Source organism: Argopecten irradians, chromosome 1 (assembly GCF_041381155.1).
Source record: "Argopecten irradians isolate NY chromosome 1, Ai_NY, whole genome shotgun sequence".
In the NCBI taxonomy this organism is placed as follows: domain Eukaryota; kingdom Metazoa; phylum Mollusca; class Bivalvia; order Pectinida; family Pectinidae; genus Argopecten; species Argopecten irradians.
The window spans coordinates 68,820,553-68,847,478 of record NC_091134.1 but is presented as its reverse complement, the minus strand read 5'-3'; the positions used below and the strand labels follow the sequence as shown (position 1 = coordinate 68,847,478).

The following is a 26,926-nucleotide window of genomic DNA, read 5'->3' as shown; positions in this document are numbered from 1 at the left end:
TTATACAGGAGGGTCATGGACAATCAGATCGTATCACTGTTATACAGGCGGGTCATGGACAATCAGATCGTATCACAATTATACAGGAGGGTCATGGACAATCAGATCGTATCACTATTATACAGGAGGGTCATGGACAATCAGATCGTATTATATTATACAGGAGGGTCATGGACAATCAGATCGTATCATAATATACAGGCGGGTCATGGACAATCAGATCGTATCACTAATATACAGGAGGGTCATGGACAATCATATCGTCTCACTATTATACCGGAGGGTCATGGACAATCAGATCGTATCACTATTATACAGGCAGGGATCATGGACAATCAGATCGTATCACTATTATACAGGAGGGTCATGGACAATCAGATCGTATCACTATTATACAGGAGGGTCATGGACAATCAGATCGTATCACTATTATACAGGCGGGTCATGGACAATCAGATCGTATCACTATTATACAGGAGGGTCATGGACAATCAGATCGTATCACTGTTATACAGGAGGGTCATGGACAATGCAGATCGTATCACTGTTATACAGGAGGGTCATGGACAATCAGATCTATCACTATTATACAGGAGGGTCATGGACAATCAGATCAGGACAATCAATCACTATTATACAGGAGGGTCATGGACAATCAGATCGTATCACTATTATACAGGAGGGTCATGGACAATCAGATCGTCTCACTATTATACAGGAGGGTCATGGACAATCAGATCGTATCACTGTTATACAGGTGGGTCATGGACAATCAGATCGTATCACAATTATACAGGAGGGTCATGGACAATCAGATCGTATCACTATTATACAGGAAGGGTCATGGACAATCGGATCGTATTATTATTATACAGGAGGGTCATGGACAATCAGATCGTATCACTGTTATACAGGCGGGTCATGGACAATCAGATCGTATCACTAATATACAGCCGGGACATGGACAATCAGATCGTATCACTAATATACAGGCGGGACATGGACAATCAGATCGTATCACTAATATACAGGAGGGTCATGGACAATCATATCGTCTCACTATTATACCGGAGGGTCATGGACAGTCAGATCGTATCACAATTATACAGGCGGGATATGGACAATCAGATCGTATCACTAATATACAGGAGGGTCATGGAAATCAGATCGTATCACTATTATACAGGAGGGTCATGGACAATCAGATCGTATAACTATAATACAGAAGGGTAATGTTAAATCAGTTCGTATCACTATTATACAGGAGGGTCATGGACAATCAGATCGTATCACTATTATACAGGAGGGTCATGGACAATCAGATCGTATCACTATTATACAGGAGGGTCATGGAAAATCAGATCGTATCACTATTATACAGGAGGGTCATGGACAATCAGATCGTATCACTGTTATACAGGCGGGTCATGGACAATCAGATCGTATCACAATTATACAGGAGGGTCATGGACAATCAGATCGTATCACTATTATACAGGAAGGTCATGGACAATCGGATCGTATTATTATTATACAGGAGGGGTCATGGACAATCAGACGTATCACTGTTATACAGGCGGGTCATGGACAATCAGATCGAATCACTGTTATACAGGCGGGTCATGGACAATCAGATCGTATCAGCCGGGACATGGACAATCAGATCGTATCACTAATATACAGGCGGGACATGGACAATCAGATCGTATCACTAATATACAGGAGGGTCATGGACAATCATATCGTCTCACTATTATACCGGAGGGTCATGGACAGTCAGATCGTATCACAATTATACAGGCGGGATATGGACAATCAGATCGTATCACTAATATACAGGAGGGTCATGGACAATCAGATCGTATCACTATTATACAGGAGGGTCATGGACAATCAGATCGTATAACTATAATATAGAAGGGTAATGTAAAATCAGATCGTATCACTATGAAACAAGAGGGTCAGGGACAATCAAATCGTATTACTATTATACAGGAGGGTCATGGACAATCAGATCGTATCACTATTATACAGGAGGGTCATGGACAATCAGATCGTATCACTATTATACAGGAGGGTCATGGACAATCAGATCGTATCACTATTATACAGGAGGGTCATGGACAATCAGATCGTATCACTTTATACAGGAGGGTCATGGACAATCAGATCGTATCACTATTATACAGGAGGGTCATGGACAATCAGATCGTATCACTATTATAATACAGGAGGGTCATGGACAATCAGATCGTATCACTATTATACAGGAGGGTCATGGACAATCAGATCGTATCACTATTATACAGGAGGGTCATGGACAATCAGATCGTATCACTATTATACAGGAGGGTCATGGACAATCAGATCGTATCACTATTATACAGGAGGGTCATGGACAATCAGATCGTATCACTATTATACAGGAGGGTCATGGACAATCAGATCGTATCACTATTATACAGGAGGGTCATGGACAATCAGATCGTATCACTATTATACAGGAGGGTCATGGACAATCAGATCGTATCACTATTATACAGGAGGGTCATGGACAATCAGATCGTATCACTATATACAGGAGGGTCATGGACAATCAGATCGTATCACTAAATACAGGAGGGTCATGGACAATCAGATCGTATCACTATTATACAGGAGGGTCATGGACAATCAGATCGTATCACTATTATACAGGAGGGTCATGGACAATCAGATCGTATCACTATTATACAGGAAGGAGAGGGTCATGGACAATCAGATCGTATCACTATTATACAGGAGGGTCATGGACAATCAGATCGTATCACTATTATACAGGAGGGTCATGGACAATCAGATCGTATTACTATTATACAGGAGGGTCATGTACAATCAGATCGTATCACTATTATACAGGAGGGTCATGGACATTCAGATCGTATCACAATTATACAGTAGGGTCATGGACAATCAGATCGTATCACTATTATACAGGGGGGTCATGGACAATCTGATCGTATCACTATTATACAGGAAGGTCATGGACAATGAGATCGTATCACAATTATACAGGAGAGTCATGGACAATCAGATCGTATCACTAATTATACAGGAGGGTCATGGACAATCAGATCGTATCACTATTATACAGGAGAGGGTCATGGACAATCAGATCGTATAACTACAATATAGGAGGGTAATGTAAAATCAGATCGTATCACTATGAAACAAGAGGGTCAGGGACAATCAAATCGTATTACTATTATACAGGAGGGTCATGAAAATCAGATCGTATCACTATTATACAGGAGGTCATGGACAATCAGATCGTATCACTATTATACAGGAGGGTCATGGACAATCAGATCGTATCACTATTATACAGGAGGGTCATGGACAATCAGATCGTATCACAATCAGATCGATACATATACAGGAGGGTCATGGACAATCAGATCGTATCACTATTATACAGGAGGGTCAGGGACAATCAGATCGTATCACTATTATACAGGAGGGTCATGGACAATCAGATCGTATCACTATTATACAGGAGGGTCATGGACAATCAGATCGTATCACTATTATACAGGAGGGTCAGGGACAATCAGATCGTATCACTATTATACAGGAGGGTCATGGACAATCAGATCGTATCACTATTATACAGGAGGGTCATGGACAATCAGATCGTATCACTATTATACAGGAGGGTCATGGACAATCAGATCGATCACTATTATACAGGAGGGTCATAGACAATCAGATCGTATCACTATTATACAGGAGGGTAATGTAAAATCAGATCATATCACTATTATACAGGAGGGTCAGGGACAATCAGATCGCATCACTTTTATACAGGAGGGTCATGGACAATCAGATCGTATCACTATTATACAGGAGGGTCAGGGACAATCAGATCGTATCACTATTATACAGGAGGGTCATGGACAATCAGATCGTATCACTATTATACAGGAGGGTCAGGGACAATCAGATCGTATCACTATTATACAGGAGGGTCATGGACAATCAGATCGTATCACTATTATACAGGAGGGTCATGGACAATCAGATCGTATCACTATTATACAGGAGGGTCATGGACAATCAGATCGTATCACTATTATACAGGAGGGTCATGGACAATCAGATCGTATCACTATTATACAGGAGGGTCATGGACAATCAGATCGTATCACTATTATACAGGAGGGTCATGGACAATCAGATCGTATCACTATTATACAGGAGGGTCATGGACAATCAGATCGTATCACTATTATACAGGAGGGTCAGGGACAATCAGATCGTATCACTATTATACAGGAGGGTCATGGACAATCAGATCGTATCACTATTATACAGGAGGGTCATGGACAATCAGATCGTATCACTATTATACAGGAGGGTCATGGACAATCAGATCGTATCACTATTATACAGGAGGGTCATGGACAATCAGATCGTATCACTATTATACAGGAGGGTCATGGACAATCAGATCGTATCACTATTATACAGGAGGGTCATGGACAATCAGATCGTATCACTATTATACAGGAGGGTCATGGACAATCAGATCGTATCACTATTATACAGGAGGGTCAGGGACAATCAGATCGTATCACTATTATACAGGAGGGTCATGGACAATCAGATCGTATCACTATTATACAGGAGGGTCATGGACAATCAGATCGTATCACTATTATACAGGAGGGTCATGGACAATCAGATCGTATCACTATTATACAGGAGGGTCATGGACAATCAGATCGTATCACTATTATACAGGAGGGGTCATGGACAATCAGATCGTATCACTATTATACAGGAGGGTCATGGACAATCAGATCGTATCACTATTATACAGGAGGGTCATGGACAATCAGATCGTATCACTTTTATACAGGAGGGTCATGGACAATCAGATCGTATCACTATTATACAGGAGGGTCATGGGACAATCAGATCGTATCACTATTATACAGGAGGGTCATGTAAAATCAGATCGTATCACTATTATACAGGAGGGTCATGGACAATCAGATCGTATCACTATTATACAGGAGGGTCAGGGACAATCAGATCGTATCACTATTATACAGGAGGGTCAGGGACAATCAGATCGTATCACTATTATACAGGAGGGTCATGGACAAGCAGATCGTATCACTATTATACAGGAGGGTCATGGACAATCAGATCGTATCACTATTATACAGGAGGGTCAGGGACAATCAGATCGTATCACTATTATACAGGAGGGTCATGGACAATCAGATCGTATCACTATTATACAGGAGGGTCATGGACAATCAGATCGTATCACTATTATACAGGAGGGTCATGGACAATCAGATCGTATCACTATTATACAGGAGGGTCATGGACAATCAGATCGTATCACTATTATACAGGAGGGTCATGGACAATCAGATCGTATCACTATTATACAGGAGGGTCATGGACAATCAGATCGTATCACTATTATACAGGAGGGTCATGGACAATCAGATCGTATCACTATTATACAGGAGGGTCATGGACAATCAGATCGTATCACTATTATACAGGAGGGACATGGACAATCAGATCGTATCACTGTTATACACTCGGGACATGGAAAATCAGATCGTATTACTATTATACAGGAGGGACATGGAATCAGGAAACTATCAGATCGTCGTATCACTATTATTCAGGAGGGTCATGGGAAATCAGATCGTATCACTATTATACAGGGGGGTCATGGACAATCAGATCGTATCACTATAATACAGGCGGGTCATGGACAATCAAATTGTATCACTGTTATACAGCAGGGTCATGGACAATCAGATCTTATCAATGTTATACAGGAGGGTCATGAACAATCAGATTGCATAGCTATTTTACAGGCGTTGTACAAGATGGTGTCACATTTCATAATCAAATTATAAACATTACTATTTTGGTAAACTTCATGTATCTTTACAGCAAACTGATTTCGAACTAGTAAGCACAATGATCAATTGGATTATTCGATGTAGCTACATGTGCCAAACTTACAGTGGAGAAAATGTGTGTATATGTAAAAGTGTTTGAGTATAGTTTTCACAGACATAGGTACGTATATAGTATTGCCATATCGTTGTGGTATGTAACTCACAAGTCCTCCTTTAGACTTGAAGTATTCCACGGCGGCTGGTATGGACCCATAGTTACTGTCATCTTTCGTGCCTTGTAAACAAAACTGTGTTACCAAGTCATAAGTCGGCGAGGAACTCAACAAAGACCTCAAAGGGAAAGTTACTCTCTTGTTCTTCCACACAAAAGCACAACCCCAAGGCGCGAACATCCATTTATGGAAATTTCCTTAAAGTAATAGAAGCTAACTATTATGTACAACCAGTGTAAAAATTATATTATAACACAAGCTGGCAACCCTCAATGCCGGTGTGATAATTAAACTACTTTAAAACAAATTGCCTATTTCATGTTTTCGTCTTTTTTCGTTTTTGCTGGTTAATTAATGATTTGCAAATGGTATTCTATTTCTTTCTTATTTCACTTTTCAGAACATTTTGATAATTATTTTATCAATTACAAATTTTGTTTTTTAGTTGGTAAACTATAATTGTACTTTGTGCTATGCATACATTTATATAACTGGTATCGAACAACCTGAAAAATTTCAGATGATTTTTGTGTATCTTTTATACCAATACATTAATTAATGTTTTATGCAATTATTCATGTTTAAGTTCAAATATCGATAAATAGATAATTTCGACTCAAATATACTTTGAATAAGAACATAGATACCGAAGAAAAAATCAGCTTCAACATCACGAAGCGAGACCGGAAATTGCCCAGGCCAATGCGCACCATCGACGATGGTGATAGTGTTGTATTTCTGACAAAGTTGTACGATTTCTGTCACTGGAAGTTGCATTGCGCATCCACATGAAACGTAGTCTGAAGAAGAATGTGAATACATAATATCACTCACACAGCTTCAACAGAAAATTCGTTTTCAGACGATTTAAAAACAACTCGAAAATATTACGATCAGGTGTAAAGATAATGAACGAATGACAATAACTCGACTGTTTAGGATCTGGGTTAATGATACTGTACCAATGACAACAACTCGAATGTTTAGGATCTGAGCTAATGATACTGTATCAATGACAACAACTCGAATGATTAGGATCTGAGCTAATGATACCGTATCAATGACAACAACTCGAATGTTTAGGATCTGAGCTAATGATACTGTATCAATGATAACAACTCGAATGATTAGGATCTGAGCTAATGATACTGTATCAATGACAACAACTCGAATTATTAGGATCTGAGCTAATGATACTGTATCAATGACAACAACTAGAATGTTTAGGATCTGAGCTTATGATACTGTATTAATGACAACAACTCGAATGATTAGGATCTGAGCTAATGATACTGTATCAATGACAACAACTCGAGTTATTAGGATCTGAGCTAATGATACTGTATCAATGACAACACCTCGAATGTTTAGGATCTGAGCTAATGATACTGTATCAATGACAACAACCAGAATGTTTAGGATCTGAGCTAATGATACTGTATCAATGACAACAACTCGAATGTTTAGGATCTGAGCTAATGATACTGTATCAATGACAACAACTAGAATGATTGAATCTGAGCTAATGATACTGTATCAATGACAACAACTCGAATGATTAGGATCTGAGCTAATGGTACTGTATCAATGACAACAACTCGAATGTTTAGGATCTCAGCTAATGATATTGTATCAATGACAACAACTCGAATGATTAGGATCTGAGCTAATAATACTGTATTAATGACAACAACTCGAATGTTTAGGATCTGCGCTAATGATACTGTATCAATGACAACAACTCGAATGATTAGGATCTGAGCTAATGATACTGTATCAATGACAACAACTCGAATGATTAGGATCTGAGCTAATGATACTGTATCAATGACAACAACTCGAATGATTAGGATCTGAGTTAATGATACTGTATCAATGGCAACAACTCGAATGATTAGGATCTGAGCTAATGATACTGTATCAATGACTACAACTCGAATAATTAGGATCTGAGCTAATTAGGATCTAAGCTAATGATGCTGTATCAATGACAACAACTCGAATGATTAGGATCTGAGCTAATGATACTGTATCAATGACAACAACTCGAATGTTTAGGATCTGAGCTAATGATACTGTATCAATGACAACAACTCGACTGATTAGGATCTGAGCTAATGATACTGTATCAATGACAACTCGAATGTTTAGAATCTGTGTTAATGATACTGTATCAATGACAGCAACTCGAATGATTAGGATCTGAGCTAATAAAACTGTATTAATGACAACAACTCGAATGTTTAGGATCTGCGCTAATGATACTGTATCAATGACAACAACTCGAATGATTAGGATCTGAGCTAATGATACTGTATCAATGACAACAACTCGAATGATTAGGATCTGAGCTAATGATACTGTATCAATGACAACAACTCGAATGATTAGGATCTGAGTTAATGATACTGTATCAATGGCAACAACTCGAATGATTAGGATCTGAGCTAATGATACTGTATCAATGACAACAACTCGAATAATTAGGATCTGAGCTAATTAGGATCTGAGCTAATGATGCTGTATCAATGACAACAACTGGAATGATTAGGATCTGAGCTAATGATACTGTATCAATGACAACAACTCGAATGTTTAGGATCTGAGCTAATGATACTGTATCAATGACAACAACTCGAATGATTAGGATCTGAGCTAATGATACTGTATCAATGACAACAACTAGAATGATTAGGATCTGAGCTAATGATACTGTATCAATGATAACAACTCGAATGATTAGGATCTGAGCTAATGATACTGTATCAATGACAACAACTCGAATAATTGAATCTGAGCTAATGATACTGTATCAATGACAACAACTCGAATGTTTAGGATCTGCGCTAATGATACTGTATCAATGACAACAACTCGAATGATTAGGATCTGAGCTAATGATACTGTATCAATGACAACAACTAGAATGTTTAGGATCTGAGCTAACGATACTGTATCATGACAATGACAACAGCTCAAATGATTAGGATCTGAGCTAATGATACTGTATCAATGACAACAACTAGAATGTTTAGGATCTGAGCTAATGATACTGTATCAATGGTAACAACTCGAATGATTAGGATCTGAGCTAATGATACTGTATCAATGACAACAACTCGAATGATTAGGATCTGAGCTAATGATACTGTATCAATGACAACAACCAGAATGTTTAGGATCTGCGCTAATGATACTGTATCAATGACAACAACCAGAATGTTTAGGATCTGCGCTAATGATACTGTATCAATGACAACAACTAGAATGATTAGGATCTGAGCTAATGATACTGTATCAATGACAACAACTCGAATGATTAGGATCTGAGCTAATGATACTGTATCAATGACAACAACTAGAATGTTTAGGATCTGCGCTAATGATACTGTATCAATGACAACAACTCGAATGTTTAGGATCTGAGCTAATGATACTGTATCAATGACAACAACTAGAATGTTTAGGATCTGAGCTAATGATACTGTATCAATGATAACAACTAGAATGTTTAGGATCTGAGCTAATGATACTGTATCAATGACAACAACTCGAATGTATAGGATCTGGGCTAATGATACTGTATTAATGACAAAAACCAGAATGTTTAGGATCTGCGCTAATGATGCTGTATCAATGACAATAACTCGAATGATTAGGATCTGAGCTAATGATACTGTATCAATGACAACATCTAGAATGTTTAGGATCTGAGCTAATGATATTGTATTAATGAAAACTCGAATGATTAGGATCTGAGCTAATGATACTGTATCAATGACAACAACTCGAATGTTTAGGATCTGAGCTAATGATACTGTATCAATGACAACAACTCGAATGTTTAGGATCTGAGTTAATGATACTGTATCAATGACAACAACCAGAATGTTTAGGATCTGCGCTAATGATACTGTATCAATGACAACAACTGGAATGATTAGGATCTGAGCTAATGATACTGTATCAATGGCAACAACTCGAATGATTAGGATCTGAGCTAATGATATTGTATATTGTGAAAACTCGAATGTTTAGGATATGAGCTAATGATACTGTATCAATGACAACAACCAGAATGTTTAGGATCTGAGCTAATGATACTGAATCAATGACAACAACTCGAATGATAAGGATCTGAGCTAATGATACTGTATCAATGACAACAACAATACAACAACTAGAATTATTAGGATCTGAGCTAATGATACTGTATCAATGACAACAACTCTAATGTTTAGGATCTGCGCTAATGATACTGTATCAATGACAACAACTCGAATGTTTAGGATCTGCGCTAATGATACTGTATCAATGACAACAACTCGAATGATTAGGATCTGAGCTAATGATACTGTATCAATGACAACAACTCGAATGATTAGGATCTGAGCTAATGATACTGTATCAATGACAACAACTCGAATGATTTAGGATCTGAGCTAATGATACTGTATCAATGACAACAACTCGAATGTTTAGGATCTGAGCTAATGATACTGTATCAATGACAACAACTCGAATGATTAGGATCTGAGCTAATGATACTGTATCAATGACAACAACTCGAATGATTGGATCTGAGCTAATGATACTGTATCAATGACAACAACTCGAATGATTAGGATCTGAGCTAATGATACTGTATCAATGACAACAACTCGAATGATTAGGATCTGAGCTAATGATACTGTATCAATGACAACAACTCGAATGATTAGGATCTGAGCTAATGATACTGTATCAATGACAACAACTCGAATTATTAGGATCTGAGCTAATGATACTGATCAATGACAACAACTCGAATATTAGGATCTGAGCTAATGATACTGTATCAATGACAACAACTCGAATTATTAGGATCTGAGCTAATGATACTGTATTAATGACATATAGCTCAGATCCTAATCATTCGAGCTGTTGTCATTGATACAGTATCATTAGCGCAGATCCTAAACATTCGAGTTGTTGTCATTGATACAGTATCATTAGCTCAGATTCAATCATTCGAGTTGTTGTCATTGATACAGTATCATTAGCTCAGATCCTAAACATTCTGGTTGTTGTCATTGATACAGTATCATTAGCTCAGATCCTAATCATTCTAGTTGTTGTCATTGATACAGTATCATTAGCTCAGATCCTAATCATTCGAGTTGTTGTCATTGATACAGTATTTTTAGCTCAGATCCTAATCATTCGAGTTGTTGTCATTGATACAGTATCATTAGCGCAGATCCTAAACATTCGAGTTGTTGTCATTAATACAGTATCATTAGCGCAGATCCTAAACATTAGAGTTGTTGTCATTGATACAGTATCATTAGCTCAGATCCTAATAATTCTAGTTGTTGTCATTGATACAGTATCATTAGCTCAGATCCTTATCATTCGAGTTGTTGTCATTGATTCAGTATCATTAGCTCAGATCCTAAACATTCTGGTTGTTGTCATTGATACAGTATCATTAGCTCATATCCTAAACATTCGAATTTTCATTAATACAATATCATTAGCTCAGATCCTAAACATTCTGGTTGTTGTCATTGATACAGTATCATTAGCCTAGATCCTATACACTCGAGTTGTTGTCATTGATACAGTATCATTAGCTCAGATCCTAAACATTCTAGTTGTTGTCATTGATACAGTATCATTAGCTCAGATCCTAAACATTCTAGTTGTTGTCATTGATACAGTATCATTAGCTCAGATCCTAAACATTCGAGTTGTTGTCATTGATACAGTATCATTAGCGCAGATCCTAAACATTCTTGTTGTTGTCATTGATACAGTATCATTAGCTCAGATCCTAAACATTCTAGTTGTTGTCATTGATACAGTATCATTAGCTCAGATCCTAATCATTCTAGTTGTTGTCATTGATACAGTATCATTAGCGCAGATCCTAAACATTCTGGTTGTTGTCATTGATACAGTATCATTAGCTCAGATCCTAATCATTCGAGTTGTTGTCATTGATACAGTATCATTAGCTCAGATCCTAATCATTCGAGTTGTTGCCATTGATACAGTATCATTAGCTCAGATCCTAAACATTCTAGTTGTTGTCATTGATACAGTATCATTAGCTCAGATCCTAATCATTCGAGTTGTTGTCATTGATACAGTATCATTAGCTCAGATCCTAAACATTCTAGTTGTTGTCATTGATACAGTATCATTAGCTCAGATCCTAATCATTCGAGTTGTTGTCATTGATACAGTATCATTAGCGCAGATCCTAAACATTCGAGTTGTTGTCATTGATACAGTATCATTAGCTCAGATTCAATCATTCGAGTTGTTGTCATTGATACAGTATCATTAGCTCAGATCCTAAACATTCGAGTTGTTGTCATTGATACAGTATCATTAGCGCAGATCCTAAACATTCGAGTTGTTGTCATTAATACAGTATCATTAGCGCAGATCCTAAACATTAGAGTTGTTGTCATTGATACAGTATCATTAGCTCAGATCCTAATAATTCTAGTTGTTGTCATTGATACAGTATCATTAGCTCAGATCCTTATCATTCGAGTTGTTGTCATTGATTCAGTATCATTAGCTCAGATCCTAAACATTCTGGTTGTTGTCATTGATACAGTATCATTAGCTCATATCCTAAACATTCGAGTTTTCATTAATACAATATCATTAGCTCAGATCCTAAACATTCTGGTTGTTGTCATTGATACAGTATCATTAGCCTAGATCCTATACATTCGAGTTGTTGTCATTGATACAGTATCATTAGCTCAGATCCTAAACATTCTAGTTGTTGTCATTGATACAGTATCATTAGCTCAGATCCTAAACATTCTAGTTGTTGTCATTGATACAGTATCATTAGCTCAGATCCTAAACATTCGAGTTGTTGTCATTGATACAGTATCATTAGCTCAGATCCTAAACATTCTTGTTGTTGTCATTGATACAGTATCATTAGCTCAGATCCTAAACATTCTAGTTGTTGTCATTGATACAGTATCATTAGCTCAGATCCTAATCATTCTAGTTGTTGTCATTGATACAGTATCATTAGCGCAGATCCTAAACATTCTGGTTGTTGTCATTGATACAGTATCATTAGCTCAGATCCTAATCATTCGAGTTGTTGTCATTGATACAGTATCATTAGCTCAGATCCTAATCATTCGAGTTGTTGCCATTGATACAGTATCATTAGCTCAGATCCTAAACATTCTAGTTGTTGTCATTGATACAGTATCATTAGCTCAGATCCTAATCATTCGAGTTGTTGTCATTGATACAGTATCATTAGCTCAGATCCTAAACATTCTAGTTGTTGTCATTGATACAGTATCATTAGCTCAGATCCTAATCATTCGAGTTGTTGTCATTGATACAGTATCATTAGCGCAGATCCTAAACATTCGAGTTGTTGTCATTGATACAGTATCATTAGCTCAGATTCAATCATTCGAGTTGTTGTCATTGATACAGTATCATTAGCTCAGATCCTAAACATTCTGGTTGTTGTCATTGATACAGTATCATTAGCTCAGATCCTAATCATTCTAGTTGTTGTCATTGATACAGTATCATTAGCTCAGATCCTAATCATTCGAGTTGTTGTCATTGATACAGTATCATTAGCTCAGATCCTAATCATTCGAGTTGTTGTCATTGATACAGTATCATTAGCGCAGATCCTAAACATTCGAGTTGTTGTCATTGATACAGTATCATTAGCTCAGAATGATTAGGATCTGAGCTAATGATACTGTATCAATGACAACAACTGGAATGATTAGGATCTGAGCTAATGATATTGTATTAATGAAAACTCGAATGTTTAGGATATGAGCTAATGATACTGTATCAATGACAACAACCAGAATGTTTAGGATCTGAGCTAATGATACTGTATCAATGACAACAACTAGAATGTTTAGGATCTGAGCTAATGATACTGTATCAATGACAACAACCAGAATGTTTAGTATCTTAGCTAATGATACTGTATCAATGACAACAACCAGAATGTTTAGTATCTTAGCTAATGATACTGTATCAATGACAACAACCAGAATGTTTAGGATATGAGCTTATGATACTGTATCAATGACAACAACCAGAATGTTTAGGATCTGAGCTAATGATACTGTATCAATGACAACAACTAGAATGTTTAGGATCTGAGCTAATGATACTGAATCAATGACAACAACCAGAATGTTTAGTATCTTAGCTAATGATACTGTATCAATGACAACAACCAGAATGTTTAGGATATGAGCTTATGATACTGTATCAATGACAACAACCAGAATGTTTAGGATCTGAGCTAATGATACTGTATCAATGACAACAACTAGAATGTTTAGGATCTGAGCTAATGATACTGTATCAATGACAACAACCAGAATGTTTAGTATCTGAGCTAATGATACTGTATCAATGACAACAACCAGAATGTTTAGTATCTGAGCTAATGATACTGTATCAATGACAACAACCAGAATGTTTAGGATCTGAGCTAATGATACTGTATCAATGACATCAACCAGAATGTTTAGGATCTGAGCTAATGATACTATATCAATGACAACAACCAGAATGTTTCGGATCTGAGCTAATGATACTGTATCAATGACAACAACTCGAATGATTAGGATATGAGCTAATGATACTGTATCAATGACAACGACTCGAATTATTAGGATCTGAGCTAATGATACTGTATCAATGACAACAACCAGAATGTTTAGGATCTGAGCTAATGATACTGTATCAATGACAACAACTCGAATGATTAGGATCTGAGCTAATGATACTGTATCAATGACAACAACTCGAATGATTAGGATCTGAGCTAATGATACTGTATGAATGACAACAACCAGAATGTTTAGGATCTGAGCTAATGATACTGTATCAATGACAACAACTAGAATGTTTAGGATCTGAGCTAATGATACTGTATCAATGACAACAACCAGAATGTTTAGGATCTGAGCTAATGATACTGTATCAATGACAACAACCAGAATGTTTAGGATCTGAGCTAATGATACTGTATCAATGACAACAACCAGAATGTTTAGGATCTGAGCTAATGATACTCTATCAATGACAACAACCAGAATGTTTAGGATCTGAGCTAATGATACTGTATCAATGACAATAACTCGAATGATTAGGATCTGAGCTAATGATACTGTATCAATGACAACAACCAGAATGTTTAGGATCTGAGCTAGTGATACTGTATCAATGACAACAACTCGAATGATTAGGATCTGAGCTAATGATACTGTATCAATGACAACAACTCTAATTATTAGGATCTGAGCTAATGATACTGTATCAATGACAACAACCAGAATGTTTAGGATCTGAGCTAATGATACTGTATCAATGACAACAAGTCGAATGATTAGGATCTGAGCTAATGATACTGTATCAATGACAACAACTCGAATGATTAGGATCTGAGCTAATGATACTGTATCAATGACAACAACCAGAATGTTTAGGATCTGAGCTAATGATACTGTATCAATGACAACAACTCGAATGATTAGGATCTGAGCTAATGATACTGTATCAATGACAACAACCAGAATGTTTAGGATCTGAGCTAATGAAACTGTATCAATGGCAACAACTCGAATGATTAGGATCTGAGCTAATGATACTGTATTAATGAAAACAACCAGAATGTTTAGGATCTGAGCTAATGATACTGTATCAATGACAACAACCAGAATGTTTAGGATCTGAGCTAATGATACTGTATCAATGACAACAACTCGAATGATTAGGATCTGAGCTAATGATACTGTATCAATGACAACAACCAGAATGTTTAGGATCTGAGCTAATGATACTGTATCAATGACAACAACTCGAATGATTAGGATCTGAGCTAATGATACTGTATCAATGACAACAACCAGAATGTTTAGGATCTGAGCTAATGATACTGTATCAATGACAACAACCAGAATGTTTAGGATCTGAGCTAATGATACTGCATCAATGACAACAACCAGAATGTTTAGGATCTGAGCTAATGATACTGTATCAATGACAACAACCAGAATGTTTAGGATCTGAGCTAATGATACTGTATCAATGACAACAACCAGAATGTTTATGATTTGAGCTAATGATTTCATTTCAACAAATTGTATTGACATATTGATTGTACAGTTAAAAGGATGGAACAACAGGCTAGGCCTATATAAGTTCTCTCCATTGGTGGATGGAGTGTTTATATCAGTTATAATATCTCTATATATATTGTTACATTAATATTTTTGAAATGAAAAAAATACAATAACATTCAGGGGAGGTAACTCAGGTTTAACACACACAGACACACCATAACACACACCTTACACACAATTATAATCTAAACATGAGGATATAGTGATCATAATATCGATATCAATATATATATATTATGAGTCATAACTTTTTTATGGAATAATATACAGTTAGGTGCATTGACCAAAAGTCCGCGTGCATTATTGCACAGGTCATAACCATCCAAAATGTTATTGTTTGAATTATACATAATTAATTATTTTAAGTTTAGAAATATAATAATATGATAACTTATTAACTGTTGTAAAGAATCACAAACTAAATAAATGAAAATCAGTTTATTAACACAGAAACACAGAAATATTACCAAACTAGTTTCCAACTTTTTGAAGGATTTTACAAAATTACATGTACTTGATTGATATGAAAAATATTCTATGAATAAGTCCAAAGGTCAATATAAAGGCTTACTGTATCTTATAAAGATTAAAACGTTGAGACTTTCCTATGAATATATGAATATCTTAAGTATTTGTCTATTTGTATTTATACCACAATCAGGACATCCGTACAGAAATGTGTCAATACTAATATGATTATGTGTATTAGTGTACCTATTCAGGTTTTGGAGTAATTCATTGCGGGAATCATTGTAAAGGGGATAGCTAGAAAATAATAAGAAACTGTTTCTAATGAATTAGAGCGACTACATGAAGGGTTATCAATTAGATGATCATGGTGTAAATAAGAATTTAAATCACTACAATTATTTCTAAGTTGCGTAAGAATGATATTTGCCCTCCTTTCCCCTTCTGATTTAAAAATTTGAACTGATATTATATCAGTTACTTTAGCTTTATCTAATAAAAGTTTGATTCTTGCAAGTGTAGGAGAGTTATAGAGATTAGTATCAGAGGTATTAACAGTGCGGCACATGAATGGAAAGAAGCTGTCATAGTAACTGTTAGTCCTGCATATTAGGGGGTTAAATTGTCTAGTGTGACGGAGAGAATAGTGGTTTTCATTAGGGTTATTAGTATTATTTTGTGGGGAAAGTTCGTGCATTGATTTATACATCAGGATGTATTTGTGTTTCTCTCTTCTGGCAGCCAGAGATTCCCAACCAAGTTCGGTATAAAGTTTAATATGAGAAGTGCTTGATCGAAAGCATGTGATTATTCTTGCTGCTTCTAATTGAATTGATTCTAAAAGTTCAGTAGATTGTCGGGTGCAGTTATCCCAAACAATGTCAGCATATTCAAAAATTGGCCTAATAAATGCTGTATATATCAAAAGTAATGTTTTCCTACTGACTTTAGTTTTTATGTAGCGAAGAATGTTGAGTTTTGTGTAAGATTTTTCATATATGTTGTGGATGTATTGATTTCATGTTGCATCATCTGTTAATGTAAGCCCTAGATGTGTATTAAATGAAGTGTCAGTGATTTGGCTGTTTTGAAAATTTATTGTAGGGTGATTTGTGTTTCTTTTCCTGGAAAAGATTACAGATTTAGTTTTAGTAGGGTTAAATTTTATGTCCCAGGTGTGTGCCCATTGACTTATGTTAGTAAGGTCAGATGTTAATTCTTGTGCCGCTCGTGCTGGGTTGTTGTCTTTAATAACATAAAGAGAAGTGTCATCTGCAAAAATCTTTATATTAGTTGAGATATTTTCTGTGATATCATTAATGTAAAGAAGAAATAGAAACGGGCCAAGAACAGATCCTTGGGGTACCCCTGCATTAATAATCTTGAATTGAAAAAAACGACCTTCGGTACTTACTCTCTGCATTCTATCCGAAATTTTGAAACCAATTAAGCAAATTTCCATAAATACCATACTTTTTTAAATTTAAATAGAAGACCATGGTGCCATACTCGGTCACATGCTTTGCTTATGTCACAAAAAATAAACCTCAACTCTTTTCCCTGATCCATATTACTAATAATTTCATTATAAATAAACAATAATTGCTTTACAGTTGAGTCACCTGGTGTTAAGCCTGACTGATGTCTGGTAATTATAGAATTATCAACAAGGTAGTTATAAAAATATTTAAAAATATTTTTTTTTTCAATCAATTTACTAAAACAGGAAGTAATTGAAATTGGTCTATGATTCAGAACATCGTTGGAAGAACCATTTCATCTGTATATTGCATTAATATTAACTTGCTTCCAGTTAGATGGTACTGATCCTGATTCTAATAATTTATTTAACAATAGTGTGAGGGGAAGTGCAATTGAAGTATTGAGTTTTTTTAATTATTTTTGGAATAATGCTATCAGGACCAGCTGGTTTGTTAACATTAATAATATTAATTTGGTCAAGGACATCTTGTTATGTTATTTGGATATTTCAAAGTGAGAATGGTGGTAGTTGTATATGTTCTGCTGTTTGGGGAAGTTTAAGGTTTGGTGAGGTTGTAGATATATTAGCGAAGTGATTGTTTAGTATTTCAGCTTTTTCTACTGGATGATGAAAAACTTGATTATTAGATACAAGAAGGGGGATAGAGGAAGATTTGTTAGTGAAGTTGGTGATAGATTTAGCTATTTTCCACCGTTTGTCTGGAGGGACTTTATTATCATTCAGAGAGTTTTCAAGTTGTTCAATATATTTTGATTTTGCTTCACGGATCAAGTCGACAGTTTAATTTCTTAAGATACGATATCTATGCCAAACATGGGGATTGGTGTTTATTTTTGCTTTTTTGTGTAGTCTGTTTCTATATCTCATGTGAGCTTATGATACTGTACCAATGACAACAACTCGAATGTTGGGGTCGTTGTTTAGCGCCTCACGGAATAAGTCGATAACTTGAGCTGTGTCCTTGATGGGGATGCTAATCCGCAACACTTCCGTCTTAACACCTGTCATGGAACAAGAGGACAACAGTTGTATATTTATATATACATGTTAATATGTTCACCAACTAAAGAAACTTACCTACTTGATGTTTTATCAAGAAGAATCAGGTACACATTAATACGGATTGTAAATGTGAGGAATTTATTTATCCTAATCAAATCTCTTCCAGTTTCATGTAAATCATATCAGTGTCTGAAATACCTCTACAGAACATATTCTTATAAAACAGGCTAAAGTGTGTCATTATAAAACAAGCATAATACTAAACTAAATCATGAGAACGGCGAAATATAATTATTTAGTGACATCGTCACAGTTTGTTGTAGGTTCTGTTTTATTACCTTTATGGTGCTCTAAAATATGTGCGCATGCGTTGTGTGTAGAGGCATAGGTGTGGTTGGTGATGAGGATAGTATCTCCCGTATTTATCGGGACCGACATCAACAAGGTACTGATAGCTAGTAAACAAAGAAATAATCATACAGTACTACAACAATCACTGATGTAAAACTGGCCATATAGACAATATCAGTAACTATATTATATACATATAGGTGAGCTGTTTCCAATCGAACATTCCATAACAAATTCTGTTTTGGAGAAGATATTGTAGACATAATCTCGACTAATACAGCACATCACTTTCCCAGAAGTGTTCACCAAACTCTGTATAGTAACCTGCCTTCTCCGATCCAAGAGATATGACATCAACATATGTTGCTAGGTGACACATGTTGGGTATTAATTATTACTAATACGGATATGGAACATCAAAAGGCTCATGTAAAATTGCCATATGTACAATGATTAATATTTTTAAAATTCAGTATTCCATTTCACCAGTTAAGGGCAAAGTAAGGACTCAAAATGTAACATATAACGGCAATAAATACATTTAACCATAACCGCGGACTTCAAACTGTAGCCCCAGTTTGTTCAAATAAGTTATTGCCAAATGGACCTATGATGCATGTAACTGTAAATAGCATATACCCGGATTAACCCACTGTTCTGCGTGACTGACTATGTATTCCTTTAGTTAGCAATGCACTTCTTAAAGTAAGTTTTTTTTTATAATAAATCCTGTTACTACGTAAAAACACTACAGTAATACCCGAACTTATCTTGAGGTGTAGTTTGTGGGAATCATCAATAATACTGTACCATGACTTTGTCACCTCTAGCAACTTCAACCGAGACATTACCATCAGTGACTCCACTCTGATAGTGTGATGCCATAGAAATTTACTTATATAACGAGGAAAACATATCATGTAATTGTACATTTATCTGGTATAGCCAATATATTTACGTCATTTCCTTGCACAGAAAGGCCTGGACTACCCCCACAATAAACAACCAATATTTCAGTCATAATTGAACGTCCAGATATGTTGTTCTCTCAGTCTAATTATAACAAGCAAATGAAAATGTGTTCCGATGTAATCACAGTAATAAAATAGATCATCACTAAGGTGTCTATCAGAAAGATTTGCGTTTATGCTTCTATATTGTAATTGGAGAATAGGATGATAGATTTGTGCTTTATGGTTTCTACAGATGATATTGATCCGCCGGTTTGTTTTTGTCACTATCAAGATAATTTTAAGGACTGTCTTATTGTAGTAGGTAAATTGTTCCATAGATGAACAGTAGTTGAAACCTTAGGTTCAAAGGTAAATGATTCTACCATCTCATTCAATACTATGGTAAACATTTGATACCTGTTGTTGCATTCGGCACAAGAACAATATCGCTTGGATCAGCATTAAGAAAGTCAGCTACGACGTTCCGACTGTTTGTCCATTCCGGAATTTTGTTTCTTATAACCGTGGAAGAGGGTTGTCTCTTTACTCTATCGCGCAACCTGGAATAAACAAAGAACTTTTTTTCTTGTCTCTTCACATTCGATATCATTGTGTCAATAATGTTCCTTAAACTTATTCAGATATAGTATTATCCTAGAGAGTAACTATTTATCACTATTTTTTAGAGTTGGAAACGTACCTGTCCTTAAAGGGGAGGCTTTATGGGATATTACAATTATCAAAAATGAAAGAAAAGGAGGAGATAAAATTGCACAATATTCATTTTTCAGACAGTATTTCAAAAGATGAATTATAAATAAATACATTTTAAAATCATAAGAAAAAAATTAACAATATCAAATCTGAAGAAAATAAATGGTCTACGAAAAGATTGTCGAACCCGTTATTGATGCAAACAAGCAAATACAAGCTAAACAGGCATCCTCATAATTAGAAAAAAAAGACTACTGTTGAGCATTTCGATTTTCCAGTTTTACTTTGAGATAGTCCAGGAGTGGATATAAGGTCAGTGATAGTAACCTCTGGATTATCGGGCATGAGGATTGACGTGAAATATTGTTTTTTTTTTTTTTTTTTTTTTTTTTGTGTTAAGCTTTTTTAAGTCCGGTGACAGCCATTTTGTTTTTCACTAGTCTTTTGTGCCACTAGAAGAGAAAAACTCGAATTGCAATGTCCAGTTTCCCATAACTTCAGTACATGGCTTGTATCCTATGACTTCTGTGTTATGTCAACATGAATGGAATACAATAGTAGATTTTTATCTACCTTTTCTTATGGATACAAAATAAAATCAGAAATTAAATAGGTAGCTTTAACTCCATCTTATTGTGTGTGTGTAATGTTATCTCATAAAGAAACGTAATCACGAGATTTAAAAGATACACCGTGAAAATTATTTAATGGCTGTGTTTCATTGTCCTTTGAGTTACTAGAACATATCATATTTCGCAGCAAACTGTTTTAATCTCAGCGTAAAGCGTGACTTTGCGCATGACATTATTAGCAAAACAATTGTGACACTCGTAACTTCTCGGCAGACCCCGTGCCAAGGATGCCGGAATCAGCCGAGGTTAGTCGAATGCAAATTAAAACATTGTTCGATCACATCTGATGGTCTCTGTGGAGAACAACACGTTAAGTCATGATAGTAATAAAATAGTTATTACCAACATTCTGGTTAATATTCAATAGAAAATCGTTGGCGCACCAAGTCATGGGTCTATCCTTCGTAGAATTTATTTCAAATATATCTAAGCATTGTCGGTTTAATTTTTTATTGTCATACATTATGTACATTCGTAATGAATGATATTTGTCTCGTATTTAAATAAATTTAAACATTTGTAGACTAAATATTCGTTAACATGTGTTACGTTGTCTCGGCCTCAGATAACAGTTTGGAAAGCATATGTTATTACACTATACCTACTTTTGCTCCGCTGCTATCACTGACTTAGGTACAGCTCCCATGTAGCCATTATTGATGAAAGTGTAGCCCTCCTCCAGAACAAAGTCAGTCTCGCGCAGTTTAGATCCAAACTCTGGGAAGTCTTTCAAGAGATCCGACATTTCGCCGACGATCAGCCTTTCTGAAGCTTACTGTGCAATCTGAACCTATTCACTTCCTGCAATGACACGGGGCCTAGTTAATAACGTGTGGGCATCCATCCATGTCAAACAAATATCTAGTATGGAATACATTGGATGATCAAGCATGCATAACATATTTAATAGGGGTCTCGAAAATCAATTCATCTGATTACTATTAAAAGTTGTGTTCCATATTTTAAGATTTAAAACAATTATTATATAACAGTTCGAAAAAGTGCTTTTAGTGCATGTCAATATGTTTGATTACACAAACAATTAAAACGTATTCTTAATATTTTCTTCGGGTTATCAATTATGGCTAATGTAGTGCTATTCACAACCAGTTTCTTGCGTGACGTTTCGGTGACTAGTACGATGTGAACTTCAGTACTGTCAATTTCATCAGAAAAATGACATAATAAACATTCACTAATTGGGTAACATATAACATTACGTAAAAAATTAAATGCAACTAAACTCTTTACCTTAAATAAGGCCATATATCACAACAAACATATACTTTAAAATACAATAGTTCTATCATTAAATTGCATTTCTCATATCATGCACATACATATCCTACTACCAAACCGGCCATAGAAACGACTTCCATGTTTAATGGAGCGTTAATGTCACCATTCAACAAACCTGTACAATAATTGACTAGTTGTATAGATTCCTTCGATCCAATCCCATTTTCGACCTTGTCGGTATTGACCTAGATATTGTCGAGCAGTTAATACCCAATTTGTCTTCTCCGAACAGTAATTGTCTACCTATTAATTAGTCAGACAAAATCAACAAGGTCAGGGTTGTCAAACCCGCTTTACCCGAACCATTAACAATGGAGTAGAATTGACAATGCTTGATTTTGCGCAGCACAGTACATGGTAAATAATAGAATAGACTTGTGGAAAAAAAATCAAAATGAATGTTCGTGTATATAACGCATGATTCCAAAACTGACTTTACACTGCTTATCTTATGCTTAGTCATGGATGAACTGTCACATAGCTTTATTACAATGAAATACGGATAATATTACATACCTTTTAGTTATCATGGGTCTTTCGTTACTATAACTTGTGACTATAAAATAATGTATGTAACGCTCATCCTCTGTACCACGAAGATGAGTGTGGAATAGTTATATATACTTAAGATACAGCATAGACGCAGTTTGGTGTGTAATGAAATTGATATCATGTTGTTAAAATTTACTACTAGGATGCATTTATATACTCTATCTAAATAAATCACCGCAGTCAAATATATAGAAGGTTTTATAAAGTTTTTGAAGACACATAGCATTGTAAGTAGTTTAATAATAAATTGTCTTATTAATGTAGATATGATAAATTCTTCAGACACATTCACATCTAGGACAATAACATGCAAAACACAATCTTAGTAGTTATAACTCTCTCCTATCTCTTTCTCTTCTTAATAATAATTATTTGATAAGAGGTGCCACTGTTCTTAAATAATTTTTGGGGGCCGCGGTGGCCGAGTGGTTAAGATGTCCCGACATATTACCACAAACCCTCCACCTCTGGGATGCGGGTTCGAATCCCATATGGGGCAGTTGCCAGGTACTGACCGCTGACCGGTGGTTTTTCTCCGGGTACTCCGGCTTTCCTCCACCAACAAACCTTTTTCTTTACCCATGATCCTTTACTCCTATCATTAAAAGGAAGTAATCCTTACAATAAATTTGGGTGGGTACTAGATCAAAGAGAGAAAACTCGTACAAAATATATGTGCAAGTATTGGTATGCATAAATTAAGCTAAGTACTTAGCTGCCTTCGATATCAGCCACAAAACGACAGATATCCACTGAGAAACGACCATAAATATTCCTTTATCATTATGTAGCTGTGATAGCTTTTTCAATTTGAACAAAATTGCATTGTGTTTATATACATCAAATGGATTGGACATCAAGCTACGCCTATTAATATACATATATATTCAATGCATTTTAATGTATACACAAATAACATTATGTTATATTAATATACAAAGGGAGACAACGCCAATTTCAATTATAGTCCTTATAAAATATATTTCCATATGACGCCAAAGTTATTCACACATACATACATACACACGCGCACGCGCACGCGCACGCGCACGCGCACGCGCACGCACATACATACACACACACACACACACACACACGCACACGCACGCACGCACGCACGCACATACATACATACATACATACATACATACATACATACATACATACATACATACATACATACATACATACATACATATACATACATACATACATACATACATACATATATATATAGATATGGATTTCCCGATTCAGTGCATCAAAGCGTCGAAGTCATTTAAGCGTTTGAATGCGACATGCATTATAACGTTGATGAATTAAGCGTTTCTAAGATGCCGATTTTGTTGGTACCACATTTTCGTCAAACACAACGAATGATAGATACAATGTAGACGGGTTTGCCTCTCTGTCGGTAGTCTTGGGAAGAAATGAAACATTTTAAACAACGTCAGAGCTACAAATACAAAGATGTAATTATTATACACGTACGGGCGGTGCTTTTATTTATATTCTAGACAGTAATGTTGTAAAAACTGAATGTAACGCAGTCCGCTGAATGACTGGCTCACCTACTCCGCGTCGCGGGCTCGACGGCAAGCGTAGACGCCATCGTTGGGCTGTGTCTGGCTCCAAATTGCTCAAATACAGGGATGGTAAACAACACACACGTCCGTTTAGGTTGGGGCTAGGTCTGGAACCGGCGCTCAAGTGGGAGCCCCGACGTCACTTCCGGTAGTGTCTGGTCAGGGGTTCTTCGGGACGCCTGACATCCCTGGGCAATTTCACTACATTCCTCCCCACTTTATATTTGGGAATTGGTGGTAGGTTTAGGGATCAAAGAAGTCCTGGGGATTTCTATTTCAGTGAACCGGCACCGGTTCGAGTGATACATCTGGCTGGGCCGTTATCGGTCCAGAGATATCCAATTGTTACCGTCTCCGGGCGTCAGGGAACCACCGTCTCCGGGGTCGGGAATGAGCTGGTCATCCTAGTCAGACAGACGAGAAGGGTTCTCATTTGTCAGTCCTAGGACGACTGCCATGTCGAGGTCCCTGAGGTCCTCTGCTATCCGCTGTGGGGCATAGCCCAACAGATATGGGATACTGTATGGGTGCCCTCGAGTTACCGGTGAGTAAGTTAAGTCCAATTCCCGGACAAGCTGACCCCAGGCAATGACCCACAGGGTCCGACAATGAGTGCCATTGTGATGGAAAGGGTTAGTCCTTCCAGACATACTACAGTGAGTGTTTATGAACCGTCTCAGCAATGTATGAACTGCCCAGCCGGTTCCGCTGATGCAGTGCCATTGTATTCTTGGACTTGGCAGTATAAGCTCAGTCCTCAGTGGCGTAGCGCCCCTGCATGCTTGCATGCTCAAGCATACAAAATTTGAGCATGCAAAATATAATCTGACTAACATTTGTGTACAGTCAGAAAAAAACCACATTTGTATACACGTAACGCTGCAGAATATAGATGACGTATAAATACACGTGATATGACCGGCTGTATGTCTAACATAACTTTGTGTACATTTGAAAGACTTACTGGCCATCAAGGAAATTTATTAGAATAGTGTATATTTCCTGTTACTTGTTTAATGTGGTTATGTTTGAAAGAAAATATTAGATCCGGCAAACACTTACGATCAACAAAATAAGTAACATCGTATGATAGTTAGAAATATCTTAAGACAAATAATTATGTTATACGATAGCAAAACATCTCAGAACTAGCACTTACAACATGTTTTTTCGCCTTAGTTATGATTTTTTTTCATTTTGGTTCAATTCCAGCTCGTTTAAACGCGTGTTAACCAATGATTTCCGAGGTACGATATAGTTGGCTTTGATTTTTGTCGAATATGAAGTTCAGGTTGTGTTGTGAATTTAGAAAATAGTTTTTGTTGTTGATTTTTAGAAAAAATATCTTAATAGACCAGAATATGTAGAAATCTTGTCATAAATATAATGTTTCATTTTTTGACGTGTTCGGGGACTGGTCTTACGCAATTTCCACCATTTTGGCAGTGGTCTTTGACTTGCTGTCGTAAACAAACCAAACACGTAAACTTACTTAATTTTGTTGAAAATATT

The 26,926-nt window shown here is 36.2% G+C and overlaps 1 protein-coding gene across 3 annotated transcripts in view; it reads right to left on the bottom strand.

Annotated features, from left to right (window-relative positions):
- LOC138306665 (uncharacterized) overlaps positions 1-23,964 on the bottom strand; it is a 38,796-nt gene extending 14,832 nt beyond the window's left edge. The window contains exons 1-7 of one of the 3 annotated variants that reach the window (XM_069247122.1): positions 23,392-23,964; positions 22,583-22,778; positions 21,049-21,191; positions 19,666-19,782; positions 19,258-19,326; positions 6,796-6,948; positions 6,140-6,345 (exon numbers count right to left, since the gene is read on the bottom strand). In XM_069247122.1, the coding sequence (XP_069103223.1) occupies positions 6,140-6,345; positions 6,796-6,948; positions 19,258-19,326; positions 19,666-19,782; positions 21,049-21,191; positions 22,583-22,722 (828 nt within the window). In that variant the 5' untranslated portion in view covers positions 22,723-22,778; positions 23,392-23,964. Of the gene's footprint in view, positions 1-6,139; positions 6,346-6,795; positions 6,949-19,212; positions 19,327-19,665; positions 19,783-21,048; positions 21,192-22,582; positions 22,922-23,391 lie in introns of those variants that run through there. The other 2 variants (XM_069247109.1, XM_069247117.1) reach the window with 2 other exon arrangements.
- Positions 23,965-26,926: the final 2,962 nt, after the last annotated feature.